The following is a 27500-nucleotide window of genomic DNA, read 5'->3' as shown; positions in this document are numbered from 1 at the left end:
GATTGTTGTAGGGTGAAAGTGTTCTAGGCAGCATGTGTGATGGTATGGGGGTGTATTAGTGATTGTTGTAGGGTGAAAGTGTTGTAGGCAGCATGTGTGATGGTATGGGGGTGTATTAGTGATTGTTGTAGGGTGAAAGTGTTCTAGGCAGCATGTGTGATGGTATGGGGGTGTATTAGTAATTGTTGTAGGGTGAAAGTGTTATAGGCAGCATGTGTGATGGTATGGGGGTGTATTAGTGATTGTTGTAGGGTGAAAGTGTTCTAGGCAGCATGTGTGATGGTATGGGGGTGTATTAGTGATTGTTGTAGGGTGAAAGTGTTCTAGGCAGCATGTGTGATGGTATGGGGGTGTATTAGTGATTGTTGTAGGGTGAAAGTGTTCTAGGCAGCATGTGTGATGGTATGGGGGTGTATTAGTGATTGTTGTAGGGTGAAAGTGTTCTAGGCAGCATGTGTGATGGTATGGGGGTGTATTAGTGATTGTTGTAGGGTGAAAGTGTTCTAGGCAGCATGTGTGATGGTATGGGGGTGTATTAGTGATTGTTGTAGGGTGAAAGTGTTCTAGGCAGCATGTGTGATGGTATGGGGGTGTATTAGTGATTGTTGTAGGGTGAAAGTGTCCTAGGCAGCATGTGTGATGGTATGGGGGTGTATTAGTGGTTGTTGTAGGGTGAAAGTGTTCTAGGCAGCATGTGTGATGGTATGGGGGTGTATTAGTGATTGTTGTAGGGTGAAAGTGTTCTAGGCAGCATGTGTGATGGTATGGGGGTGTATTAGTGATTGTTGTAGGGTGAAAGTGTTCTAGGCAGCATGTGTGATGGTCTGGGGGTGTATTAGTGATTGATCTAGGGTGAAAGTGTTCTAGGCAGCATGTGTGATGGTATGGGGGTGTATTAGTGATTGTTCTAGGGTGAAAGTGTTCTAGGCAGCATGTGTGATGGTTTGGGGGTGTATTAGTGATTGTTGTAGGGTGAAAGTGTTCTAGGCAGCATGTGTGATGTATGGGGGTGTATTAGTGATTGTTGTAGGGTGAAAGTGTTCTAGGCAGCATGTGTGATGGTATGGGGGTGTATTAGTGATTGTTGTAGGGTGAAAGTGTTCTAGGCAGCATGTGTGATGGTATGGGGGTGTATTAGTGATTGTTGTAGGGTGAAAGTGTTCTAGGCAGCATGTGTGATGGTATGGGGGTGTATTAGTGGTTGTTGTAGGGTGAAAGTGTTCTAGGCAGCATGTGTGATGGTATGGGGGTGTATTAGTGATTGTTGTAGGGTGAAAGTGTCCTAGGCAGCATGTGTGATGGTATGGGGGTGTATTAGTGGTTGTTGTAGGGTGAAAGTGTTCTAGGCAGCATGTGTGATGGTATGGGGGTGTATTAGTGATTGTTGTAGGGTGAAAGTGTTCTAGGCAGCATGTGTGATGGTATGGGGGTGTATTAGTGATTGTTGTAGGGTGAAAGTGTTCTAGGCAGCATGTGTGATGGTATGGGGGTGTATTAGTGATTGTTGTAGGGTGAAAGTGTTCTAGGCAGCATGTGTGATGGTATGGGGGTTTATTAGTGGTTGTTGTAGGGTGAAAGTGTTCTAGGCAGCATGTGTGATGGTATGGGGGTGTATTAGTCATTGTTGTAGGGTGAAAGTGTTCTAGGCAGCATGTGTGATGGTATGGGGGTGTATTAGTGATTGTTGTAGGGTGAAAGTGTTCTAGGCAGCACGTGTGATGGTATGGGGGTGTATTAGTGATTGTTGTAGGGTGAAAGTGTTCTAGGCAGCATGTGTGATGGTATGGGGGTGTATTAGTGATTGTTGTAGGGTGAAAGTGTTCTAGGCAGCATGTGTGATGGTATGGGGGTGTATTAGTGATTGTTGTAGGGTGAAAGTGTTCTAGGCAGCATGTGTGATGGTATGGGGGTGTATTAGTCATTGTTGTAGGGTGAAAGTGTTCTAGGCAGCATGTGTGATGGTATGGGGGTGTATTAGTCATTGTTGTAGGGTGAAAGTGTTCTAGGCAGCATGTGTGATGGTATGGGGGTGTATTAGTCATTGTTGTAGGGTGAAAGTGTTCTAGGCAGCATGTGTGATGGTATGGGGGTGTATTAGTTCCCAAGGCATGGCTAACTTACACATCTGTGAAGGCACCATTAATGCTGAAAGGTACATACAGCTTTTGGAGCAACGTTATCAAGGACGGCCCTGCTTATTTCCGCAAAACCCTGCCAAGCCAGGTGTTACAACAGCGTGGCTTCGTAGTAAAAGAGTGCATTCTAACTTCATGATCATTTGCATAAAATAACAAAGTTACAGTCTATTCGATTGAATATAAGTTGAAAAGGATTTGTTGTCTTGTCTTTTTATTTAGCTTTTAGACAAGGCGACAAGTGAGTTGATGTGTTGTGAGGACGCAGGTGTGAACAATCAGTATTGATCCGGCGGACAAATGAGGGCAAATGTTGCTGAAGGAAAAACATTCTTGCCGGAATGAGATCAATGATTCATGGAAATGGGGTTTAGGTCTTGGTCCCGTTGTCAAGCAGGAAATATGTTGGCGCCAGTAATACCAAGCCTGAGGGCAGGAAGTTGTAGTAGCAGCAACAACATGCCCCCCGCCAAAGTAAAGGTCCACTAAATAACAAAGTTCAATTATGTTAAGTTGAGTCATGGAATGAGATGGGGTCCTGCAGGCACTCTGGACGCCTAAAAAAACACAATTTATTAGCCTCGTTTTGACAAATTGTTGTATTTCAAATACACCTTAAAAGAACTTTGGATCCAACTAAATATTATATTTCAAATACATCCTGAAAAATGTAATTAAGTTTTTGTGCCTTCAACCAGAAGTATAACTGCCCACAGTGTTTCTACTTGTATATTTACAATATAACTAAAACTATTCTTACTCACTAAAGTGTCCCCTATGTGACGTATTGGAGTGTTTTTATGCATGTTTCTACCTGCTGTCTTAATCTAATCAAGCTAGCCTCGTTAGCTTTAGCTATTATGCTAACACGTTTACGAGTGTCTTTGTATTATTGGCTTACATTCTTTTTGTATTGTTTCACTTTTACTAATTTGTGGAGTTATTGAGTTTGTTGAGCTGATTGGAGAGCTAGCTAGGAGTTAACTCCTCTTATTGAGTCTGTTTAGTTGATTGGAGAGCTAGCTAGGAGTTAACTCCTCTTATTGAGTCTGTTTAGTTGATTGGAGAGCTAGCTAGGAGTTAACTCCTCTTATTGAGTCTGTTTAGCTGATTGGAGAGCTAGCTAGGAGTTAACTCCTCTTATTGAGTGTGTTTAGTTGATTGGAGAGCTAGCTAGGAGTTAACTCCTCTTATTGAGTCTGTTTAGCTGATTGGAGAGCTAGCGAGGAGTTAACTCCTCTTATTGAGTCTGATTAGTTGATTGGAGAGCTAGCTAGGAGTTAACTCCTTATTGAGTCTGTTTAGCTGATTTGAGAGCTAGCTAGGAGTTAACTCCTCTTATTGACTCTGTTTAGCTGATTGGAAAGCTAGCTAGGAGTTAACTCCTCTTATTGAATCTGTTTAGTTGATTGGAGAACTAGCTAGGAGTTAACTCCTCTTATTGAGTCTGTTTAGCTGATTGGAGAGCTAGCTAGGAGTTAACTCCTCTTATTGAGTCTCTTTAGTTGATTGGAGAGCTAGTATGAGTCAACTCCTTATTCAGTCTGTTTAGCTGATTGGAGAGCTAGCTAGGAGTTAACTCCTCTTATTGAGTCTGTTTAATTGATTGGAGAGCTAGCTAGGAGTTAACTCCTCTTATTGAGTCTGTTTAGCTGATTGGAGAGCTATCTAGGACTTAACTCCTTATTGAGTCTGTTTAGTTGATTGAGTGCTAGCTAGGAGTTAACTCCTCTTATTGAGTCTGTTTAGTTGATTGACAGCTAGCTAGGAGTTAAGTCCTCTTACTGAGTCTGTTTAGTTGATTGGAGAGCTAGCTAGGACTTAACTCCTTATTGAGTCTGTTTAGTTGATTGGAGAGCTAGCTAGGAGTTAACTCCTCTTATTGAGTCCGTTTAGTTGATCAGAGAGCTAGCTAGGAGTTAACTCCTCTTACTGAGTCTGTTTAGCTGATTGGAGAGCTAGCTAGGAGTTAACTCCTCTTATTGAGTCTGTTTAGCTGATTAGAGAGAAAGCTAGCTTAGCTAGGAGTTAACTCCTCTTATTGAGTCTGTTTAGCTGATTGGATCGTGGGTCCATGACCATGACTTCTGTTTTGTTAGCGCGGCCATTTTACTGCCCTGTTTTTCACCAATGAAGTAAATAAACATTTCCTAAATATTTTTGTGCCGGCATGGATCTGCGGCTTACAGGCTTGTAGGGGGTATAACGTCCCCAAATTGTCAGAAAGAGTGTTTAATATGTCATTTGTGAAAATAAGCGAGCTGAGAAACACCCTGGCTGCCGCACCAGGGATCTTGTTGCCGTGGTGCCCAGGTGAGTTGAGGTGAGGTGTGGCAGGAGGTCCCTCCCCAACTTTGCATCCACATTTCCATAACTTCCACTCCCGCCAGGGTGGCTCATTTGGATCTCTTCACTTTCAAAAGCGCCGCTCCAGGTTTTAGTCCGGCCTCACCCGCTCAGTCCAGAACCACAGCATGGCCATAAAGTCCGCGGTCGCGTTCTGACGCCGGGGACTTTGAAGGTGTGCAGCAGCCATGTGGAGAACACCCGGGAGGTTTTCCCTGACTGTAAGTGGTATGTCAGTTCCCTCCGTCAGGCACTCAGTCATCCCCCGCCCTCCTTCATCCCTTCAAGGCTGGCTGCTGCTGCTGCTGCCTCCCCCAGGACCCGCTGGAGGACCGCCAGGCCTGGACCCAGTCGGTGGACAAAGTCCTGGCCAGTAAAGGTAAGTTCCTTCTCTCCCCCCACCTGCACCTCCCTGGACCACACCTCCATGCTGTCGTACCCTCCAGCCGGTCAGGTGGCCTTCAGGGAGTTCCTGAGGTCGGAGCACAGCGAGGAGAACCTGCAGTTCTGGCTGGCATGCGAGGACTACAAGAAGATCAAGTCCGTCCCCGAGATGATCACCTGTGCCAACAGGATCTACTCAGACTTTGTCCACACCGAGGCGCCCAGACAGGTACCTGCAGTACTTACCAATACTTCTCTTCTTCTCCTTCCCCATGCCAGTTGCTATGGCGACCACTTACCGACGTACCTCCACTTACAAGCTCTTAACTCCAAGCACTGGTATCTCGAACTCAAACACAAAATGATACCATTTTAAAATAGTAATAATAAACTTTTACGTCATAAATACCGAATATGACTCCACTCCAAGACTTTGGTGGGGTCATGTCGTAGTTTTGCACAAGAACGGATTTTTAAAGCTTCTTCTTAGTCAAACACTCCATTAGCAGCTGGGACTTATTTTCATGGATACATGTACACCGCTTAGACTCGCGCGCGCTCGAGTTTTTCATGATTTCTTTGCCTTATTTACAAAAAAATGCACTTTTCTCACACTTTGGAAATCAAGGTTGCGTCCATCTGTTGCTATGAGCTAATGCTAGCAGTAATATATATATGTATATATATTATTTTCGTTTTATTCAGTACTTAAACTCCAGATCAACTTCCAGCTCACCAGCTAACCATGTCAATTAGCATAAGCTAGTTAGCTCATCCTTGGTCTGCGTTAGCGCTTATAATAACGATATCGCTAATCATGCCAATTAGCATACGCTAGTTATCTTATAGTTTGTCTGCGTTAGTAATTATGATAAAAAATATCTCTAATTGTGTCAATTAGTATAAGCTAGTTTTCTTATATATAGTTTGTTTGCGTTAGCACTTATAAAAACAATGTTGCTAATGTCAATTAGCATAAGCTAGTCAGCTTATAGTTTGTCTACATTAGCGCTTATAATAACAATACCTCTAACCGTGTCAATTAGCATAAGCTAGTTAGATTATAAATAGTGTGTCTGCGTTAACACTTATAATAATATCGCTAATCATGTCAATTAGTGTAAGCTAGTTAGCGTATATATAGTTTGTCTGCATTAGCGCGTATAATAACAATATCTCTAATCGTGTCAATTAGCATAAGCTGGTTGGCTCATAAATAGTGTGTCTGCATTAGCACTTATAATAACAATGTTGCTAAGAATTGTTAGTACTGAAGTCATGGCATGTAAATGGCCTGAGTTAGCACTTTTGCAGTCTGCCAGAGGTCCATGTTGGCCTGAGTTAGCACTTTTGGAGTCTGCCAGAGGTCCATGTTGGCCTGAGTTAGCACTTTTGCAGTCTGCCAGAGGTCCATGTTGGCCTGAGTTAGCACTTTTGCAGTCTGCCAGAGGTCCATGTTGGCCTGAGTTAGCACTTTAGCAGTCTGCCAGAGGTCCATGTTGGCCTGAGTTAGCACTTTAGCAGTCTGCCAGAGGTCCATGTTGGCCTGAGTTAGCACTTTTGCAGTCTGCCAGAGGTCATTGTTGGCCTGAGTTAGCACTTTTGCAGTCTGCCAATGGTCCATGTTGGCCTGAGTTAGTACTTTTGCAGTCTGCCAGAGGTCATTGTTGGCCTGAGTTAGCACTTTTGCAGTCTGCCAATGGTCCATGTTGGCCTGAGTTAGAACTTTTGCAGTCTGCCAGAGGTCCATGTTGGCCTGAGTTAGCACTTTTGCAGTCTGCCAGAGGTCCATGTTGGCATGAGTTAACACTTTTGCAGTCTGCCAGAGGTCCATGTTGGACTGAGTTAGCACTTTTGCAGTCTGCCAGAGGTCCATGTTGGCCTGAGTTAGCACTTTTGCAGTCGGCCAGAGGTCCATGTTAGCCTGAGTTAGCACTTTTGCAGTCGGCCAGAGGTCCATGTTGGCCTGAGTTAGCACTTTTGCAGTCTGCCAGAGGTCCATGTTAGCCTGAGTTAGCACTTTTACAGTCTGCCAGAGGTCCATGTTGGCCTGAGTAAGCACTTTTGCAGTCTGCCAGAGGTCCATGTTGGCCTGAGTTAGCACTTTTGCAGTCGGCCAGAGGTCCATGTTGGCCTGAGTCTGCACTTTTGCAGTCTGCCAGAGGTCCATGTTGGCCTGAGTTAACACTTTAGCAGTCTGCCAGAGGTCCATGTTGGCCTGAGTCTGCACTTTTGCAGTCTGCCAGAGGTCCATGTTGGCCTGAGTTAGCACTTTTGCAGTCTGCCAGAGGTCCATGTTGGCCTGAGTCAGCACTTTTGCAGTCTGCCAGAGGTCCATGTTGGCCTGAGTTAGCGCTTTTGCAGTCTGCCAGAGGTCCATGTTGGCCTGAGTTAGCACTTTTGCAGTCAGCCAGAGGTCCATGTTGGCCTGAGTTAGCACTTTTGTAGTCTGCCAGAGGTCCATGTTGGCCTGAGTTAGCACTTTTGCAGTCGGCCAGAGGTCCATGTTGGCCTGAGTTAGCACTATTGCAGTCGGCCAGAGGTTCATGTTGGCCTGAGTTAGCACATTGCAGTCTGCCAGAGGTCCATGTTGGCCTGAGTTAGCACTTTAGCAGTCTGCCAGAGGTCCATGTTGGCCTGAGTTAGCACTTTAGCAGTCTGCCAGAGGTCCATGTTGGCCTGAGTTAGCACTTTTGCAGTCTGCCAGAGGTCATTGTTGGCCTGAGTCAGCACTTTTGCAGTCTGGCAATGGTCCATGTTGGCCTGAGTTAGCACTTTTGCAGTCTGCCAGAGGTCCATGTTGGCCTGAGTTAGCACTTTTGCAGTCTGCCAGAGGTCCATGTTGGCCTGAGTTAGCACTTTTGCAGTCAGCCAGAGGTCCATGTTGGCCTGAGTTAGCACTTTTGCAGTCAGCCAGAGGTCCATGTTGGCCTGAGTTAGCACTTTTGCAGTCTGCCAGAGGTCCATGTTGGCCTGAGTTAGCATTTTTGCAGTCTGCCAGAGGTCCATGTTGGCCTGAGTTAGAACTTTTGCATTCTGCCAGAGGTCCATGTTGGCCTGAGTTAGCACTTTTGCAGTCGGCCAGAGGTCCATGTTAGCCTGAGTTAGCACTTTTGCAGTGGGCCAGAGGTCCATGTTGGCCTGAGTTAGCACTTTTGCAGTCTGCCAGAGGTCCATGTTGGCCTGAGTTAGCACTTTTGCAGTGGGCCAGAGGTCCATGTTGGCCTGAGTTAGCACTTTTGCAGTCTGCCAGAGGTCCATGTTGGCCTGAGTTAGCACTTTTGCAGTGGGCCAGAGGTCCATGTTGGCCTGAGTTAGCACTTTTGCATTCTGCCAGAGGTCCATGTTGGCCTGAGTTAGCACTTTTGCAGTCGGCCAGAGGTCCATGTTAGCCTGAGTTAGCACTTTTGCAGTGGGCCAGAGGTCCATGTTGGCCTGAGTTAGCACTTTTGCAGTCTGCCAGAGGTCCATGTTGGCCTGAGTTAGCACTTTTGCAGTGGGCCAGAGGTCCATGTTGGCCTGAGTTAGCACTTTTGCAGTCGGCCAGAGGTCCATGTTAGCCTGAGTTAGCACTTTTGCAGTGGGCCAGAGGTCCATGTTGGCCTGAGTTAGCACTTTTGCAGTCTGCCAGAGGTCCATGTTGGCCTGAGTTAGCATTTTTGCAGTCTGCCAGAGGTCCATGTTGGCCTGAGTTAGCCCTTTTGCATTCTGCCAGAGGTCCATGTTGGCCTGAGTTAGCACTTTTGCAGTCGGCCAGAGGTCCATGTTAGCCTGAGTTAGCACTTTTGCAGTGGGCCAGAGGTCCATGTTGGCCTGACTTAGCACTTTTGCAGTCTGCCAGAGGTCCATGTTGGCCTGAGTTAGCACTTTTGCAGTCGGCCAGAGGTCCATGTTGGCCTGAGTTAGCACTTTTGCAGTCGGCCAGAGGTCCATGTCTCCACAATCCAACATTCTGGAGAGGTAGACTAAAGTCCTGGATGGTGTTCTGGTCATACAACAATGGTGTGGGTTTGCAGAGGTAGACTAAAGTCCTGGATGGTGTTCTGGTCTTACAACAATGGTGTGTGTGTGTGTGGTTTGTAGATCAACATAGACTGCCAGACCCGGGAGAAGATCAGCAGGAACATGTCTCAGCCCAGCCCCACTTCCTTTGATGCCGCCCAGAAGACCATCTACTGCCTGATGAGCAGAGACTGCTACCCTCGCTTCCTCAACTCTGACATCTGTGCCCGTCTCCTCAGGACTACCCCCTGCCTGGAACTCATCTAGACCTTGTCCTACACTTGCCAACCACCATTCATCTAGACCTTGTCCTACACCTGCCAACCACCACTCATCTAGACCTTGTCCTACACCTGCCAACCACCACTCATCTAGACTTTGTCCTACACCTGCCAACCACCACTCATCTAGACCTTGTCCTACACCTGCCAACTACCACTCATCTAGACCTTGTCCTACACCTGCCAACCACCACTCATCTGAACCTTGTCCTACACCTGCCAACCACCACTCATCTAGACCTTGTCCTACACCTGCAAACCACCACTCATCTAGACCTTGTCCTACATCTGCCAACCACCACTCATCTAAACTTTGTCCTACACCTACCAACTACCACTCATCTAGACCTTGTCCTACACCTGCCAACTACCACTCACATAGACCTTGTCCTACACCTGCCAACCACCACTCATCTAGACCTTGTCCTACACCTGCCAACCACCACTCATCTAGACCTTGTCCTACACCTGCCAACTACCACTCATCTAGCCCTTGTCCTACTTCTGCCAACCACCACTCATCTAAACTTTGTCCTACACCTACCAACTACCGCTTATCTAGCCCTTGTCCTACACCTGCCAACCACCACTCATCTAGCCCTTGTCCTACACCTGCCAACTACCACTCATCTAGCCCTTGTCCTACATCTGCCAACCACCACTCATCTAAACTTTGTCCTACACCTACCAACTACCACTCATCTAGACCTTGTCCTACACCTGCCAACTACCACTCACATAGACCTTGTCCTACACCTGCCAAACACCACTCATCTAGACCTTGTCCTACACCTGCCAACCACCACTCATCTAGACCTTGTCCTACACCTGCCAACTACCACTCACATAGACCTTGTCCTACACCTGCCAAACACCACTCATCTAGACCTTGTCCTACACCTGCCAACCACCACTCATCTAGACCTTGTCCTACACCTGCCAACCACCACTCATCTAGCCCTTGTCCTACACCTGCCAACTACCACTCATCTAGCCCTTGTCCTACATCTGCCAACCACCACTCATCTAAACTTTGTCCTACACCTGCCAACCACCACTCATCTAGCCCTTGTCCTACACCTGCCAACTACCACTCATCTAGCCCTTGTCCTACATCTGCCAACCACCACTCATCTAAACTTTGTCCTACACCTACCAACTACCACTCATCTAGACCTTGTCCTACACCTGCCAACTACCACTCACATAGACCTTGTCCTACACCTGCCAAACACCACTCATCTAGACCTTGTCCTACACCTGCCAACCACCACTCATCTAGACCTTGTCCTACACCTGCCAACTACCACTCACATAGACCTTGTCCTACACCTGCCAAACACCACTCATCTAGACCTTGTCCTACACCTGCCAACCACCACTCATCTAGACCTTGTCCTACACCTGCCAACCACCACTCATCTAGCCCTTGTCCTACACCTGCCAACTACCACTCATCTAGCCCTTGTCCTACATCTGCCAACCACCACTCATCTAAACTTTGTCCTACACCTGCCAACCACCACTCATCTAGCCCTTGTCCTACACCTGCCAACTACCACTCATCTAGCCCTTGTCCTACATCTGCCAACCACCACTCATCTAAACTTTGTCCTACACCTACCAACTACCACTCATCTAGACCTTGTCCTACACCTGCCAACTACCACTCACATAGACCTTGTCCTACACCTGCCAACCACCACTCATCTAGACCTTGTCCTACACCTGCCAACCACCACTCATCTAGACCTTGTCCTACACCTGCCAACTACCACTCATCTAGCCCTTGTCCTACTTCTGCCAACCACCACTCATCTAAACTTTGTCCTACACCTACCAACTACCGCTTATCTAGCCCTTGTCCTACACCTGCCAACCACCACTCATCTAGCCCTTGTCCTACACCTGCCAACTACCACTCATCTAGCCCTTGTCCTACATCTGCCAACCACCACTCATCTAAACTTTGTCCTACACCTACCAACTACCACTCATCTAGACCTTGTCCTACACCTGCCAACTACCACTCACATAGACCTTGTCCTACACCTGCCAAACACCACTCATCTAGACCTTGTCCTACACCTGCCAACCACCACTCATCTAGACCTTGTCCTACACCTGCCAACCACCACTCATCTAGCCCTTGTCCTACACCTGCCAACTACCACTCATCTAGCCCTTGTCCTACATCTGCCAACCACCACTCATCTAAACTTTGTCCTACACCTACCAACTACCGCTTATCCAGCCCTTGTCCTACACCTGCCAACCACCACTCATCTAGACCTTGTCCTACACCTGCCAACTACCACTCATCTAGACCTTGTCCTACACCTGCCAACCACCACTCATCTAGACCTTGTCCTACACCTGCCAACCACCACTCATCTAGACCTTGTCCTACATCTGCCAACCACCACTCATCTAAACTTTGTCCTACACCTACCAACTACCGCTTATCTAGACCTTGTCCTACACCTGCCAACCACCACTCATCTAGACCTTGTCCTACACCTGCCAACCTCCACTCATCTAGACCTTGTCCTACACCTGCCAACCACCACTCATCTAGACTTTGTCCTACACCTGCCAACCACCACTCATCTAGACCTTGTCCTACACCTGCCAACTACCACTCATCTAGACCTTGTCCTACACCTGCCAACCACCACTCATCTAGACCTTGTCCTACACCTGCCAACCACCACTCATCTAGACCTTGTCCTACATCTGCCAACCACCACTCATCTAAACTTTGTCCTACACCTACCAACTACCGCTTATCTAGACCTTGTCCTACATCTGCCAACCACCACTCATCTAAACTTTGTCCTACACCTGCCAACCACCACTCATCTAGACCTTGTCCTACACCTGCCAACCACCACTCACATAGACCTTGTCCTACACCTGCCAACCACCACTCATCTAGACCTTGTCCTACACCTGCCAACCACCACTCATCTAGACCTTGTCCTACACCTGCCAACTACCACTCATCTAGACCTTGTCCTACACCTGCCAACCACCACTCACATAGACCTTGTCCTACACCTGCCAACTACCACTCATCTAGACCTTGTCCTACACCTGCCTCCTAATCCACCGCTCCTCAACCACCAGTCAAAAACACTCAATCATTTATTAACTATTTATAAAGACACACCTGTTCATAAGACACACCTGTTCATAAGACACACCTGTCCTTAAGAGACACCTATTCATGTAAAAACACCTGTTCATCAGACACACCTGTTCATGAGACAGACCTGTTCATAAGACACACCTGTCCTTAAGAGACAGATGTGTATATGTAAAATACGTGTTCATGAGACACACTTGTTCATTAGACACACCTGTCCATAAGACATACGTGTTCATGAGTCACACACGTGTTCATGAGTCACACACTTGTTCATAAGACACACCTGTCCTTAAAAGACACCTATTCATGTGAAAACACCTGTTCATGAGTCACAGACTTGTTCATAAGACACACCTGTCCTTAAAAGACACCTATTCATGTGAAAACACCTGTTCATGAGACACACCTGTCCATGAAACACACTTGTTCATAAGACACACCTATCCATAAGACACACCTGTTCATTAGACACACCTGTTCATGAGTCACACACTTGTTCATAAGACACACCTGTCCTTAAGAGACAGGTGTGTATATGTAAAATACGTATTCATGAGACACACTTGTTCATTAGACACACCTGTCCATAAGACACACATGTTCATGAGTCACACACTTGTTCATAAGACACACCTGTCCTTAAAAGACACCTATTCATGTAAAAACACCTGTTCATGAAACACACCTGTTCATGAGACACACTTGTTCATAAGACACACCTATCCATAAGACACACCTGTTCATTAGACACACCTGTTCATGAGTCACACACCTGTTCATAAGACACACCTGTCCGTAAGAGACACCTATTCATGTAAAAACACCTGTTCATGAAACACACCGGTTCAAGAGACACACTTGTTCATAAGACACACCTAATCATGAGACACACCTGTTCATGAGACACACTTGTTTATAAAACACACTTGTTCGTAAGACACACCTGTTCATGAGACACACTTGTTTATAAAACACACTTGTTCGTAAGACACACCTGTTCATGAGACACACTTGTTCATAAGACACACCTGTCCTTAAGACACACCTGTTCATGAGACACACTTGTTCATAAGATACACCTATCCATAAGACACACCTGTTCATTAGACACACCTGTTCATGAGTCACACACCTGTTCATTAGACACACCTGTCCGTAAGAGACACCTATGCATGTAAAAACACCTGTTCATTAGACACACCTGATCATGAGCCACACACCTGTTCACAAGACACACCTTCTCCGTAAGAGACACCTATTCATGTAAAAAATACCTGTTCATGAGACACACCTGTTCATTAGACACACCTGTCCGTAAGAGACACCTATTCATGTAAAAAAAATACCTGTTCATGAGACACATCTGTTCATGAGACACACCTGCTCATTAGACACACCTGTTCATAAGACACACCTGTTCATAAGACACAGCTGTCGATGAGACACACCTCTTCATGAAACATACCGGTTCACAAAACACACTTGTGCATAAGACACACCTGTTCATAAGACATACCTGTTCATTAGACACACATGTTCATGAGCCACACACCTGTTCATAAGACACACCTGTCAGTAAGAGACACCTATTCATGTAAAAAATACCTGTTCATGAGACACATCTGTTCATGAGACACACTTGTTCAAAAGACACACCTGTCCGTAAGAGACACCTATTCATGTAAAAAAATACCTGTTCATGAGACACATCTGTTCATGAGACACACCTGTTCATTAGACACACCTGTCCGTAAGAGACACCTATTCATGTAAAAAAATACCTGTTCATGAGACACACCTGTTCATTAGACACACCTGTCCGTAAGAGACACCTATTCATGTAAAAAAATACCTGTTCATGAGACACACCTGCTCATGAGACACACTTGTTTATTAGACACACCTGTTCATAAGACACAGCTGTCGATGAGACATACCTGTTCATGAAACATACCGGTTCACAAAACACACTTGTACATAAGACACACCTGTTCATAAGACACACCTATCCATGAGACACACCTGTTCATAAAACATACTGGTTCACGAGACACACTTGTTCATAAGACACACATATCCATGAGACACACCTGTTCATGAGACACACTTGTTCATAAGACACACCTGTCCATAAGACACACCTGTTCATGAGACACACTTGTTCATAAGACACACCTGTCCATAAGAGACACCTATTCATGTAAAAACACCTGTTCATGAGACACACCGGTTCATGAGACACACTTGTTCAAAAGACACACCTGTCCATAAGACACACCTGTTCATTCAACACACCTGTCCGTAAGAGACACCTATTCATGTAAAAAATACCTGTTCATGAGCCACACACCTGTTCATAAGACACACCTGTCCGTAAGAGACACCTATTCATGTAAAAAAAATACCTGTTCATGAGACACACCTGTTCATTAGACACACCTGTCCGTAAGAGACACCTATTCATGTAAAAAAATACCTGTTCATGAGACACACCTGCTCATGAGACACACTTGTTCATAAGACACACCTGTCCATAAGACACACCTGTTCATGAAACATACCGGTTCACAAAACACACTTGTGCATAAGACACACCTGTTCATAAGACACACCTATCCATGAGACACACCTGTTCATGAAACATACCGGTTCACGAGACACACTTGTGCATAAGACACACCTGTTCATAAGACACACCTGTTCATGAGACACACCTGTTCATGAGACACACTTGTTTATAAAACACACCTGTTCATAAGACACACCTGTCCTTGAGACACATGTTCATAAGACACACCTGTTCATGACACACCAGGGGAGTAAGCCTGCACCCCTGAGAGATGAGAGGTGAGAAGTCATTGGAGATTTTAATGGAATTAAATGATTTAAAATGAATTTAATGATTAGTTTTTGAGCAAAGACATTAAAAAAATATAAAATCAAAAATAAAAAGTGAGTAGAATTCCAACAGGACTCCAGTCAGAATTTAAAAAAAAAAATCCTACATATTCTTGATTTTTTTTTTAAGGTAACAATATTATCTTGATTATTAGTTATTACTTCATCTTCTTTGACATTCTTCTCACACTCTGTGTGTGTGTGTGTGTGTGTGTGTGTGTGTGTGTGTGTGTGTGTGTGTGTGTGTGTGTGTGTGTGTGTGTGTGTGTGTGTGTGAGTGTGTGTTTGTGTGTGTGTGTGTGTGTGTGTGTGATTATTATTATTATTATTATTATTATTATTATTATTATTAATCAATGGCAGCTTGAAGGAAAAGAAAGTGCAGTAGTTTTGTGTTCTGGCAGCAAGTTTCTTCTTTGCTCTTATATGAAATATCATCTGGGGGCCACACTGGACCCCCCCTGGTATGCACCAACCACCACCGTGTCCTCGCTGGGCTGCCACCAGACCAGAGGGGTCCCTGGTGCAGGAGGGTTGGGGGCCCCTGCAGTAGACTAGTTGTGTTCTAATCAATCATCAATCAATCAATCAATAATGTGTGTCTCTCATCAGTACGGAAAATAAACCCTCTTTAAAGGCAGCGTGTGTTTATTCTTACATCATTGAATGGAAATCAACTTACAAAATAATCAGGGGCGACTAATTAATTATTCCTGAAACAACCAGAGTGTCAATTAGTAATAATTAATAACAAAAGAACCTCTGAGAACAATAATATGTCAACAATATGTCAACAATAATATGTCAACAATATGTCAACAATAATATGTCAATATTAATATTGTCAACATTCATATTGTCAACATTATTATTGTCAATAATTATATATATAAACATTAATATTGTCGATAATAATATTGTCAACATTATTATTGTCGATAATATTATCAACATTAATATTGTAAACATTAATATTGTCAACAATAATACTGCAAACATTAATATTGTCAACAATAATATTGTCAACATTAATAATGTCAACATTAATATTGTAAACCTTAATATTATCAACATTAATATTGTCAATGATAATAATATTGTAAATAATAATATTGCAAACATTAATATTGCAAACATTGATATTGTCAACAATAATATTGTCAACATTAATAATGCAAACATTAATATTGTCAACAATAATTTGTCAACATCAATATTGTCAACATTATTATTATCAATAATATTGCCAACATTAATATTGTAAATGTTAATATTGTAAACAATAATGTTGTCAACATTAATATTGTCAACATTAATATTGTCAACATTAATATTGTAAATGTTAATATTGTAAACATTAATATTGCGAACATTAATATTGTCAACAATAATATTGTAAACATTAATAATGTCAACATTAATATTGTAAGCCTTAATATTATCAACATTAATATTGTCAATGATAATAATATTGTAAATAATTAATATGTCAACATTAATATTGTCCACATTAATATTGCAAACATTAATGTTGTCAACAATAATATTGTCAACATTAATAATGTCCACATTAATATTATCAACATTAATATTGTCAATAATAATAATATTGTAAATAATAATATTGCAAACATTAATATTGCAAACATTGATATTGTCAACAATAATACTGTCAACATTAATAATGCAAACATTAATATTGTCAAAAAATAATTTGTCAACATCAATATTGTCAACATTATTATTATCAATATTATTGCCAACATTAATATTGTAAATGTTAATACCGTAAACAATAATATTGTCAACATTAATATTGTAAATGTTAATATTGTAAACATTAATATTGCGAACATTAATAATGTCAACAATATTATTGTCAACATTAATAATGTCAACATTAATACTGTAAGCCTTAATATTATCAACATTAGTATTGTCAATGATAATAATATTGTAAATAATAATATTGTGAACATTAATATTGTCCACATTAATATTCCAAACATTAATGTTGTCAACAATAATATTGTCAACATTAATAATGTCAACAATAATATTATCAACATTATTATTATCAATAATATTGCCAACATTAATATTGTAAATGTTAATATTATAAACAATAATGTTGTCAACATTAATATTGTCAACATTAATATTGTAAATGTTAATATTGTAAACATTAATATTGCGAACATTAATATTGTCAACAATAATATTGTCAACATTAATATTGTCAATGATAATAATATTCTAAATAATATTGTGAACATTAATATTGTCCACATTAATATTGCAAACATTAATGTTGTCAACAATAATATTGTCAACATTAATCATGTCCACATTAATATTATCAACATTAATATTGTAAACGCTAATATTGTAAAGACTAATAATGTCAACATTAATATTGTCAACGTTAATATTGTAAACGATAATATTATCCTCATTATTGTCCACATTTATATTGTGAACAATAATATTGACAACATTAATAATGTCAACATTAAAAATGTAAACGTTAGAATTGTCAACATTAATAATGTCAACATTAAAAATGTAAACGTTAGAATTGTCAACATTAATATTGTCAATAATATTATCAACATTAATATTGTCAGTAATAATATTGTCAACATTAATATTGTCAGTAATAATATCGTCAACATTAATATTGTCAATAATAATATTATCAACATTATTATTGTCAATAATAATATTGTAATCATTAATATTGTCCACATTAATGATGTCAACAACGATTTTGTCAACATTAATGTAGACATTAATATTGTAAACATTAATATTGTCAACGTTAATGTTGTAAATGTTAATATTGTAAACACCAATATGATCAACATTAATGTTGTCCACATTTATATTGTTAGCATTATTATTGTAAACATTAATATTGTAAAAATTTACATTGTAAACAATATTTAGAAGTGTTTCAGTAAATAAAGACGTATAAACATTATTAAATACATAAAAAAACAATGACTGAAACTTAGTACATATTATCATGAGCGTGCCATCTACTACTTTGTTTAGTGTATATAATCACACCAGGTTAGTTTGGAGGGCTTTTTAGGCAGAATGAATCACATTCCTATGACCTGCACTGTTAGCTGACTCTTGCTGTTCGTTTATTTATTATTTAGAATGCATAGAAAAGAGGATTGTGAGTGACAGGCCAAAGAAAGAAAGAATAAAGTTACATTTCCCCTGGCAAAACATCTCTTTTGTGGCCACTGCTCCCCTGGAAGGAGACGCTCTTTTGGAGGAGAGGTGTCACAATGTGACGTAAGCAGACATTTACTTGAAGTTTCACATGAAGAACTTGTAGTCGGTGTGTCGCGGTGCGGAAAACAAACACCCCCGAGGCTTCATGCAATGATGATGCAACAGCGCTTGTTGCTGGCCACAAGTGGTACTGACCGGAAGTGCTGACAAGCGTCCATCCTTCAAATGGTGAGGCGCACTTTTACTACTTCATCAATCTTCACTATGTTATACCTGGAATAATACTTTGCAACATACACATAAAAGTCTTCAGTATTTTATACTTGGAATAATAATTTGCAACAGACACATAAAAGTTTTCACTACTTGCTGTTGACCTAAAGATGGTCTTGGAGTGATATAGTGAGCAAACTAACTGCTGATTGTTGATGTTTTATTCACAGATCCTGTCACCCAAGTGCACTCACAACCTGCAGGTACAACTATTTTTATATTTACAACTATATATCACGCCACCGGGATTGTTTAGTTATTATTAATATTATTATTATTATTGTGACGCTTGGCTGGCATCGTGGTGTGGTTTTGTTCTCTCAATAGAGGCGGTCGGAATGGACATGGACACAGCGTGAAGGCAAGAACTGAGGGTTTATCAATCAATGTTTACTTATATAGCCCTAAATCACTATTTGTGTGAGACCACAGCTATCAATTATAGTCTGGAGCGCTACGCACGGTGGGTCTGATGGGGTATTCATATGGATATTAAAGTCCCCCATTATGAGTATATTATCGGCGTGTGTCACTAGATCAGCAACGAACTCTGAGAATTCATTGATAAAGTCCGAACAGGGCCCTGGGGGGTGGGAGATAACAGCCAGGTGTAGAGGCAGCGGTGTGACAGACCTCATAGTAAGCACCTCAAACGATTTATATTTATTATTTATGTTAGGACTAAGGTTAAAGTTTTCGTTGTATATTAGTGCGACCACCCTCCCACCCCTTTTAAGAGGACGGGCAATATGCGCATGTGTAAAGTTAGGAGGACATGCCTCGTTTAGCGCAAAAAAGTCGTTTGGTTTAAGCCAGGTTTCGCTGAGACCGATGACGTTAAGATCGTTGTCTCTGATAATATCATTAACTAACAACGTTTTGGGAGACAATGATCTTATGTTTAAAAAACTTGTATTATAGGTAGTGGGCTGTTTTAGGGAATGTTTGATCAAATTATCCGTAGTAGCAATATTAATAATGTTGTGTTTATTATGCCCAGTGCATTTAGTATAATTACGACCATATCTAGGAATTGATACGACGGGAATTTTCCGATTGTTTGATTGTTGCTTTGATAAACTGCACGCATCATGGTTAGCCACCTCAGTAGAACGCACGTTCTGATTGTTTGTTTGTTGCTTTGATAAATTGCACGCATCATTTATCATCACTACAAAAACGGACTAGAAACAGAGAATATTTGCACTCAGGCACTAAAGACAAAACGGGGGGGAAAAAGCGCTAGCATGTGAGCTAGGGACAAGCAACAGAATAGCATGGAAGCTAAAGTACACAAAGTCTTTGACCACAAGCGGGGATAGCGACGTCACCTGTTGCATCAAAGAGCAAATTAGACTGCGAGAGCGAATGACAGAAAAGGGCAGGCTTAAATAGAGACAGAAATATGGGCGGTGTGGCGCAGTGGTAGAGTGGCCGTGTGCAATCCGAGGGTCCCTGGTTCAATACCCACTTAGTACCAACCTCGTCACGTCCGTTGTGTCCTGAGCAAGACACTTCACCCTTGCTCCTGATGGGTGCTGGTTAGTGCCTTGCATGGCAGCTCCCTCCATCAGTGTGTGAATGTGTGTAGGAATGGGTAAATGTGGAAGTAGTGTCAAAGCGCTTTGAGTACCTTGAAGGTAGAAAAGCGCTATACGAGTACAACCCATTTATCATTTATTTATTTAAATAAGGAGGTAGGTGCGCGTCAAAAACACAAGGCAGGTGACACTAATACGTAACTATGACAACAGAACAAAACAGGAAGTGCCACCAGGAAGTAAGGAAGACAAAATATTAACAAGATACAATACAGAAAACAGAACCAAACCAGAACATGACATGATCCAAGTAACGGATCGTGACAATTATTATTGTGATGCTAATGTTAGCTTGGCTAGACCACGGCCATTCTGGCTATGCGAGGTGCGTTCAGGGACATCCTGTAAAATGTTGCGACTGTATTTAGTGTGGGGAGGCGGGGGTTGCCCACATATGTGGTCCTCTCCAAGGTTTCTCATAGTCATCATTGTCACCGAAGTCCCAGTGGGTGTGAGTTTTCCTTGCCCTTATGTGGGTTCTTCCGAGGATGTCGTAGTGGTTTGTGTTGTGGTTTGTGCAGCCCTTTGAGACACTAGTGATTTGAACAACACATTTTAGTGTAGATGAAACATATGTTTATTATTGTCATTTAGTCCTTCAATAAAATGTTGAACATACTAGACAACTTGTCTTTTAGTAGGAAGTAAACAAACAAAGACTCCTAATTAGTCTGCAGTAACATATTGTGTCATTTATACTCCTATTATTTTATACACATTATGAGGGACAAACTGTAAAAACATGCATTATTAATCTACTTGTTCATTTACTGTTAATATCTGCTTATTTTCTGTTTTAACATGTTCTATCTACACTTCTGTTCAAATGTAATAATCACTTATTCTTCTATTCTTTGATGCTTGACATTAGTTTTGGATGATACCACGCATTTAGGTATGGATCCGATACCAAGTAGTTACAGGATCATACAATAAAATATGATACCAAACAAACCGATAATAATATGGTTAAGAAATTCTGATGTAAAGGGTAGGTGTCGCGCTGTTTTCTCTTTTAACATGTTCTATCTACACTTCTGTTCAAATGTACTAATCACTTATTCTTCTCTTCTTTAATAATTTACATGAGTTTTGGATGATACCACACATTTAGGTGTCGATCCGATACCAAGTTGTTACAAGATCATACAATAAAATATAACACCTAATAAACTTGTCTTTTAGTAGGAAGTAAACAAACAAACCCTCCTAATTGGTCTGCAGTAACATATTGTGTCATTTATACACCTATTATTTTATACACATTATGAGGGACAAACTGTAAAACATGCATTATTAATCTACTTGTTCATTTACTGTTAATATCTGCTTATTTTCTGTTTCAACATGTTCTATCTACACTTCTGTTCAAATGTAATAATCAGTTATTCTTCTCTTCTTTGATACTTTACATCAGTTTTGGATGACACCATACATTTAGGTATCGATCTGATACCAAGTAGTTACAGGATCATACAATAAAATATAATACCAAATAAACCAATAATAATATGGTTAAAAAATTCTGATGTTAAGGGTAGGTGTCGCGCTGTTATCTCTTTTAACATGTTCTATCTACACTTCTGTTCAAATGTACTAATCACTTATTCTTCTCTTCTTTAATAATTTACATGAGTTTTGGATGATACCATATATTTAGGTGTCGATGCGATACCAAGTTGTTACAAGATCATACAATAAAATATAACACCTAATAAACTTGTCTTTTAGTAGGAAGTAAACAAACAAACCCTTCTAATTAGTCTGCAGTAACATATTGTGTCATTTATACACCTATTATTTTATACACATTATGAGGGACAAACTGTAAAACATGCATTATTAATCTACTTGTTCATTTACTGTTAATATCTGCTTATTTTTTGTTTTAACATAGACATCGACATCGACACATTTAGGTGTCGATGCGATACCAAGTAGTTACAGGATCATACATTGGTCATATTCAAAGTCCTCATGTGTCGAGGGAAATATTTACTGACTAAACATAATATACATTTTAAAAAGGGGAAAAAAAAAAATTTTCGACGATAAAAAATATTGATATAGTCATAGTAGTATCGACTAGATACGCCCCTGTACTTGGTATCATTACAGTGGATGTCAGGTATAGATCCTCCCATGGCGTTTGTTTACATTCAGGAACGCTAGCTTTTGTTAGCGGTGAGCTATTGTATCCTCCTATGGTGTGTAGTGAAGCATGTTTAGCTATTCCTCGTCCTCCGGTGATAATAATACTTGTAGGAAACGTACTTTATTTGTTGCTAAAACACTATGGATGGATGTTAGCCATGTGTTAAAGCAGCTCTTCCTGAGGGTGTTTCAGTGTTATAACTTCACCTTTATCTTGACTTTTTACAGCAAAATGCGTCCGTTCTACCTTTTCTGTCCACACACTGTGTCTGCTTGTAAGTACTCTGTGTGTGTGCGCTGCCCAACATGCTCCTCTGCTCCTAAAAATCTGTACTTTTCAAACAGAGTACTGTGGCGTTGTTGATTGATTAGTATGTGGAGAAATCCAGCAGCTTGCTGGAGTAAAAGTGAAGATGATTGGCGGGAGGAAGTGGGAGATAAAAGAGAAATATGTATCTGTGAGATACAGGCGGCGTAGGGAGGAAGTGAGAAGGGGATAAGAAATCAGTGTGAAGTCACACGCACAGTGACGTCTGTTGGACAGCAGCATGTAGTTTGGAGAGTGCAGAAGGTCAAAACAGTAATAATAATAATAATTAAAGCTGCAAGCAGCGTTGGTCGGGTCCGCCTTTGGCTGCTGCCCCCGAGACCCACGGCCGGATAAGCGTTAGAAGACACCTTGGAGCCACTATTTTGAGAATCTAATGCATTGTGAAAGTAATGCAGTTGTTGTATTGAAGTGAAAATATCAAACTTCCTTTTGATTTTTGCTAAAGTATGTTAATTATTAAAATGTAGGTCTAAGTGAGACCTACATAGTGTTTTTTGTTTCATGTCTCTCTGACATTCCTACCAGAAGTCACAAGCAGTTTTGTCTGTGTTTTCTTCCTAGGAGCAGTTTGCCCGTGTTGTATTCCTAGGGGGGCGCTAGAGCGCAATTTTGAGTTTTGAGGTTAGGTTTTTTCATCAGATCGCAATTTTTACCAGACCTGATGTGTGTGTCAAGTTTGGTGAGTTTAGAAGCATTTTAAGGGGGTCAAATAACAGCTTAGAGAGGCAAAAATGACATTTTTTAGGAGACTTTGCACAGGGGTTCTTTGAAGGCGCGTAAAATCAAAACCTGAGAACTTATCAAAACTCTGTTCTATACTTTTAATCAGAAGGGTTCAATCCCTCTCCTGTGCGAGTTTGAAGCCAAAACCACAAACTCACTCAGAGGAGATAATGTTTGAAGAAAGGTGACCGGTTTTTACAAAACGTTTGTTTTGAAGGGGGGATTGCAAACTTCCTGTTTATTTTTGTTGGGGGTTGTCAATCTATGAAATGTAGGTCTAAGCGAGACCTACATAGAGGTTTTTGTTTCATGTCCCTCCGACATTCTTACCGGAAGTTACAAGCAGTTTTGTCTGTGTTTTCTTCCTAGGAGCAGTTTTTTCAGTGTTTTATTCAAAAATAGCGCTAGAGCGCAATTTTGAGTTTTGGGGTTTGGTTTTTTCATTAGATGGCAATATTCGCCAGTCCTTATGTGTGCGCCAAGTTTGGTGACTTTTGAAGCATTTTAAAGGGGGTCAAATTACAGCGCAAAGAGGCAAAAATTTTATTTTTTGCGAACATTTTATTTTGAAGGGGTTTTTACCAACTTCCTGTAGATTTTTGCTGAAAAAAGTGAGTGTATGAAAATTGGGTCTAAGTCAGACCTACATAGGAGTTTTCGTTTCATGTCGCTATGACATTCCTAACAGAAGTTACATGCAGTTTTGTCTGTAATTTTTTCCTAGGGGGCGCTAGAGCGCAATTTTCATTTTGGGGGATTGGTTGCTTAATATGTTGGGGAAGGTTTGCTATACCGACGTGTGTGTCAAATATGGTGAGTTTTGAAGCATGTTAAGGGGTCAAATTACAGCGCGTAGGTGCGGAATAATAATAAAACACAGCAGTTTCAATAGGGTCCTTGGCCCATGGCGAAGGACTCCAAAACTCTAAAGGCCGACTGCACATTTCCTATCTTCACAATAAAAGCCCTGCTTCATGCTGCCTGCGCTAACAAAATAAGAGTCTCGGAAAGCTGGCGTGCACAAGTGATGTGCACGCCAGCTTTCTGAGGGATCGCTTGTGTACGCCAGTTTTTCGAGACTCTGTATTTAGTTAGCGCAGGCAGCATGAAGCAGGGCTTTTATTGTGAAGATAGGAAATGTGCAGTCGGCCTTTAGAGCTTTGACGGAAGGTACGGCGCGAGAGTCTGTTGAAATAAAAAGTGTTTCTCGCCTTCCTCTCGGTCATATTTTCATAATAATGATCTTGCAGCAGCCAGCGTCATCTCACAAGACCCTCCGGTACCGTGAATGTCATTTAAGTGACGTCTAATTTTTAGGTCTATTTTTTTTAAAAGCCTGGCTGGAGATCGACCGACACACCCTCCGCGGTCGACTGGTAGCTCGCGATCGACGTAATGGGCACCCCTGCTTTAGACCGATCAGTCGTCCTTGTCCCTCAGCAAGAAAACAAGATGTTTCCAACCCCCATGCTTGACAGTAGGCCTGGTGTTCTTTGCAGCATTTTCCTCCTCCTCCTCCTCCTCCAAACACCACAAGTCTAATTTCAGACCAAAACGTTCTATTTTGGTTTCATCTGACCAAAAGGCCTTCTCTTAATTCTCTTCTGGATCATCCAAATGCTCTCTGGCAAACTTCAGATGGGCCTGGCTTAAGCAGGGGGGGCACATCTGGCACTGCAGGATTTGAGTCATTGGCAACGTAGTGTGTTACTGATGCTAGCCTTTCTTACTGTGGTGTCTCCAGGTCCCCCCCCCCCCACCATTTTTCGTGATCATTTTGACCCCACGGGGTGAGATCTTGTGTGGAGCCCCAGATGGAAGGAGATTATGCGACTGTGTTGGATCCATTATGGATTGAACTTTCACAGTATCATGTTAGACCCGCTCGACATCCATTGCTTTCCTCCTCTCCAAAGTTCTCATAGTCATCATTGTCACCGACGTCCCACTGGGTGTGAGTTTTCCTTGCCCTTATGTGGGCCTACCGAGGATGTCGTAGTGGTTTGTGCAGCCCTTTGAGACACTAGTGATTTAGGGCTATATAAGTAAACATTGATTGATTTGTGTTTACATTTCTGTCTTTTTTTTCCCCAAGATGGCGCTGCTGTAGTGGCTGCTGTAGGCAGGATCTCTGTGCTCTTGTGTCCTCCTTTTGTGTTTCCCTCTTGTTTTCATGTGTTATTATATTTTTTTGCCTTTTGGCCCGGGACCCTTTGGGACTGTGTGACAAGGGGTGGCACTTTCGTGACCTCTGTGGTGCTTTTTTTGTGGACTTCTGCATCTGCCTCCCGGGAGCCTTTTGGCCATGGAGACCAGCTGCTGGGTCTCTGCCACACCGGAGTCGGTTTGGAGGGACTGGAGGAGATGCGGATGAGGGGACAGGACTGCGGAGCTAGCACTGAGCGCCGGGACGGAGAGGCTTCGGCGGTGTCCTGGCTGGGTGAGCGGGTGTCGGACACCTCAGTCACCTTGGACGTATCCTCGCTCATCCATTCGGACTGGACACTGGCCGAGGGTGAAGTCGGCTGTCTTGGTTGCTTTGTTGGGTCTGCTCCTGTCTCTGGCCATGCCCCCTCCACCCCAGCGGACGATGGCGTGGAACACCGCAGAGGCCACCACAGTGGATTTGTTTCTTTTACTTTTTATTCATAGCTGTATGTAGAAGTGTCTGGTTGTATCTGCTGCTTTAATGTCTTTAATGTCCTCTGTGTTCTTTGATGTTTGATGTTTCCGTCTTATGGCTATGAGTTGTTTTTTTTCCCTTGGCCTCAGTCTGCACCCCCTCTCCAGGGCCCAGGCTAAGACCAATGTTTTTATTTTTTATTTTATTTTAATTTTCTATTTTTCTTCTCCCATTACCCCCTCTTGTTTACCTGTACCTCATCTTTTTTGTAAGGGGCGCTGGAAGCCGGCAGACCCGTCAGCCATCCTGTTCTGTCTCCCGGTAATGTTTGTCTGATCTTGAATGGGATTGTGCTGAAAATTGTAATTTTCCTGACGGAATAAATAAAGTACTATCTAATCTAATCTAATCTAATCTAATCTAATTTCGCTTTGTAAAACCAAGAAAGCTTCTGACTGCATCTGGGACTGCTGCGCAAGATGGGATCTTTGCAAACCGGTCGAGTCTTTCAAGTGCAATCCTCATTTCTTCGTTTGAGAGACGTTCTTTATGTCTCTCAGAATCGGATTTTTGATAAATATGTTTTTTTTTTTTGAGCGAGTTTGAGTGGTCCACGTGAAATGGGAACACTCTCACGCAGATAGTCAACTGAGGGGAGGAGTTTTGCTGAGCGCCCCAACCTACTGGAGACTTTCAGCCGCTGTATTTCAAAATGGAAAGAGATATTAGCTACTGGAAACAAAATGAACCATAAATCAAAAGAATGGTAGACTTTGAAAGCACTTCTGCGGGTTATTGACCTCACTGTCATAGAACCAGGAAATGGTACCACCATTTCGTGAGATCGACAGGCGGATCGGTGCGGCGTCTTCAGTAATGCGGACGTTGTACCGATCCGTTGTGGTGAAGAAGGAGCTGAGCCGGAAGGCGAAGCTCTCAATTTACCGGTCGATCTACGTTCCCATCCTCACCTATGGTCATGAGCTTTGGGTCATGACCGAAAGGATAAGATCACGGGTACAAGCGGCCCAAATGAGTTTCCAGGTCTCTCCCTTAGAAATAGGGTGAGAAGCTCTGCCATCAGGGAGGAACTCAAAGTAAAGCCGCTGCTCCTCCACATGGAGAGGAGCCAGATGAGGTGGTTCGGGCATCTGGTCAGGATGCCACCCGAACGCCTCCCTAGGGAGGTGTTTAGGGCACGTCCAACCGGTAGGAGGCCACGGGGAAGACCCAGGACACGTTGGGAGGACTATGTCTCCCGGCTGGCCTGGGAACGCCTCGGGATCCCCCGGGAAGAGCTAGCTGGGGAAAGGGAAGTCTGGGTTTCCCTGCTTAGGCTGCTGCCCCCG

The 27500-nt window shown here is 42.3% G+C and overlaps 1 protein-coding gene across 1 annotated transcript in view; it reads left to right on the top strand.

Annotated features, from left to right (window-relative positions):
- Nucleotides 1–9264, top strand: part of LOC133550807 (regulator of G-protein signaling 21-like) — a 10242-nt gene extending 978 nt beyond the window's left edge. The window contains exons 1-4 of the mRNA XM_061896857.1: nucleotides 1–4702; nucleotides 4770–4860; nucleotides 4928–5094; nucleotides 8949–9264. The exon at nucleotides 1–4702 is cut by the window's left edge and continues 978 nt beyond it. Coding sequence (XP_061752841.1) covers nucleotides 4670–4702; nucleotides 4770–4860; nucleotides 4928–5094; nucleotides 8949–9134 — 477 coding nt within the window. The 5' untranslated portion in view covers nucleotides 1–4669 and the 3' untranslated portion in view covers nucleotides 9135–9264. The remainder of the gene's footprint in view (nucleotides 4703–4769; nucleotides 4861–4927; nucleotides 5095–8948) is intronic.
- Nucleotides 9265–27500: the final 18236 nt, after the last annotated feature.

The sequence above is a fragment of the Nerophis ophidion genome, linkage group LG04 (genome assembly GCF_033978795.1).
Source record: "Nerophis ophidion isolate RoL-2023_Sa linkage group LG04, RoL_Noph_v1.0, whole genome shotgun sequence".
NCBI lineage: Eukaryota > Metazoa > Chordata > Actinopteri > Syngnathiformes > Syngnathidae > Nerophis > Nerophis ophidion.
The sequence above is the reverse complement of the archived record's forward strand: the minus strand, read 5'-3'. Positions and strand labels throughout refer to the sequence as shown.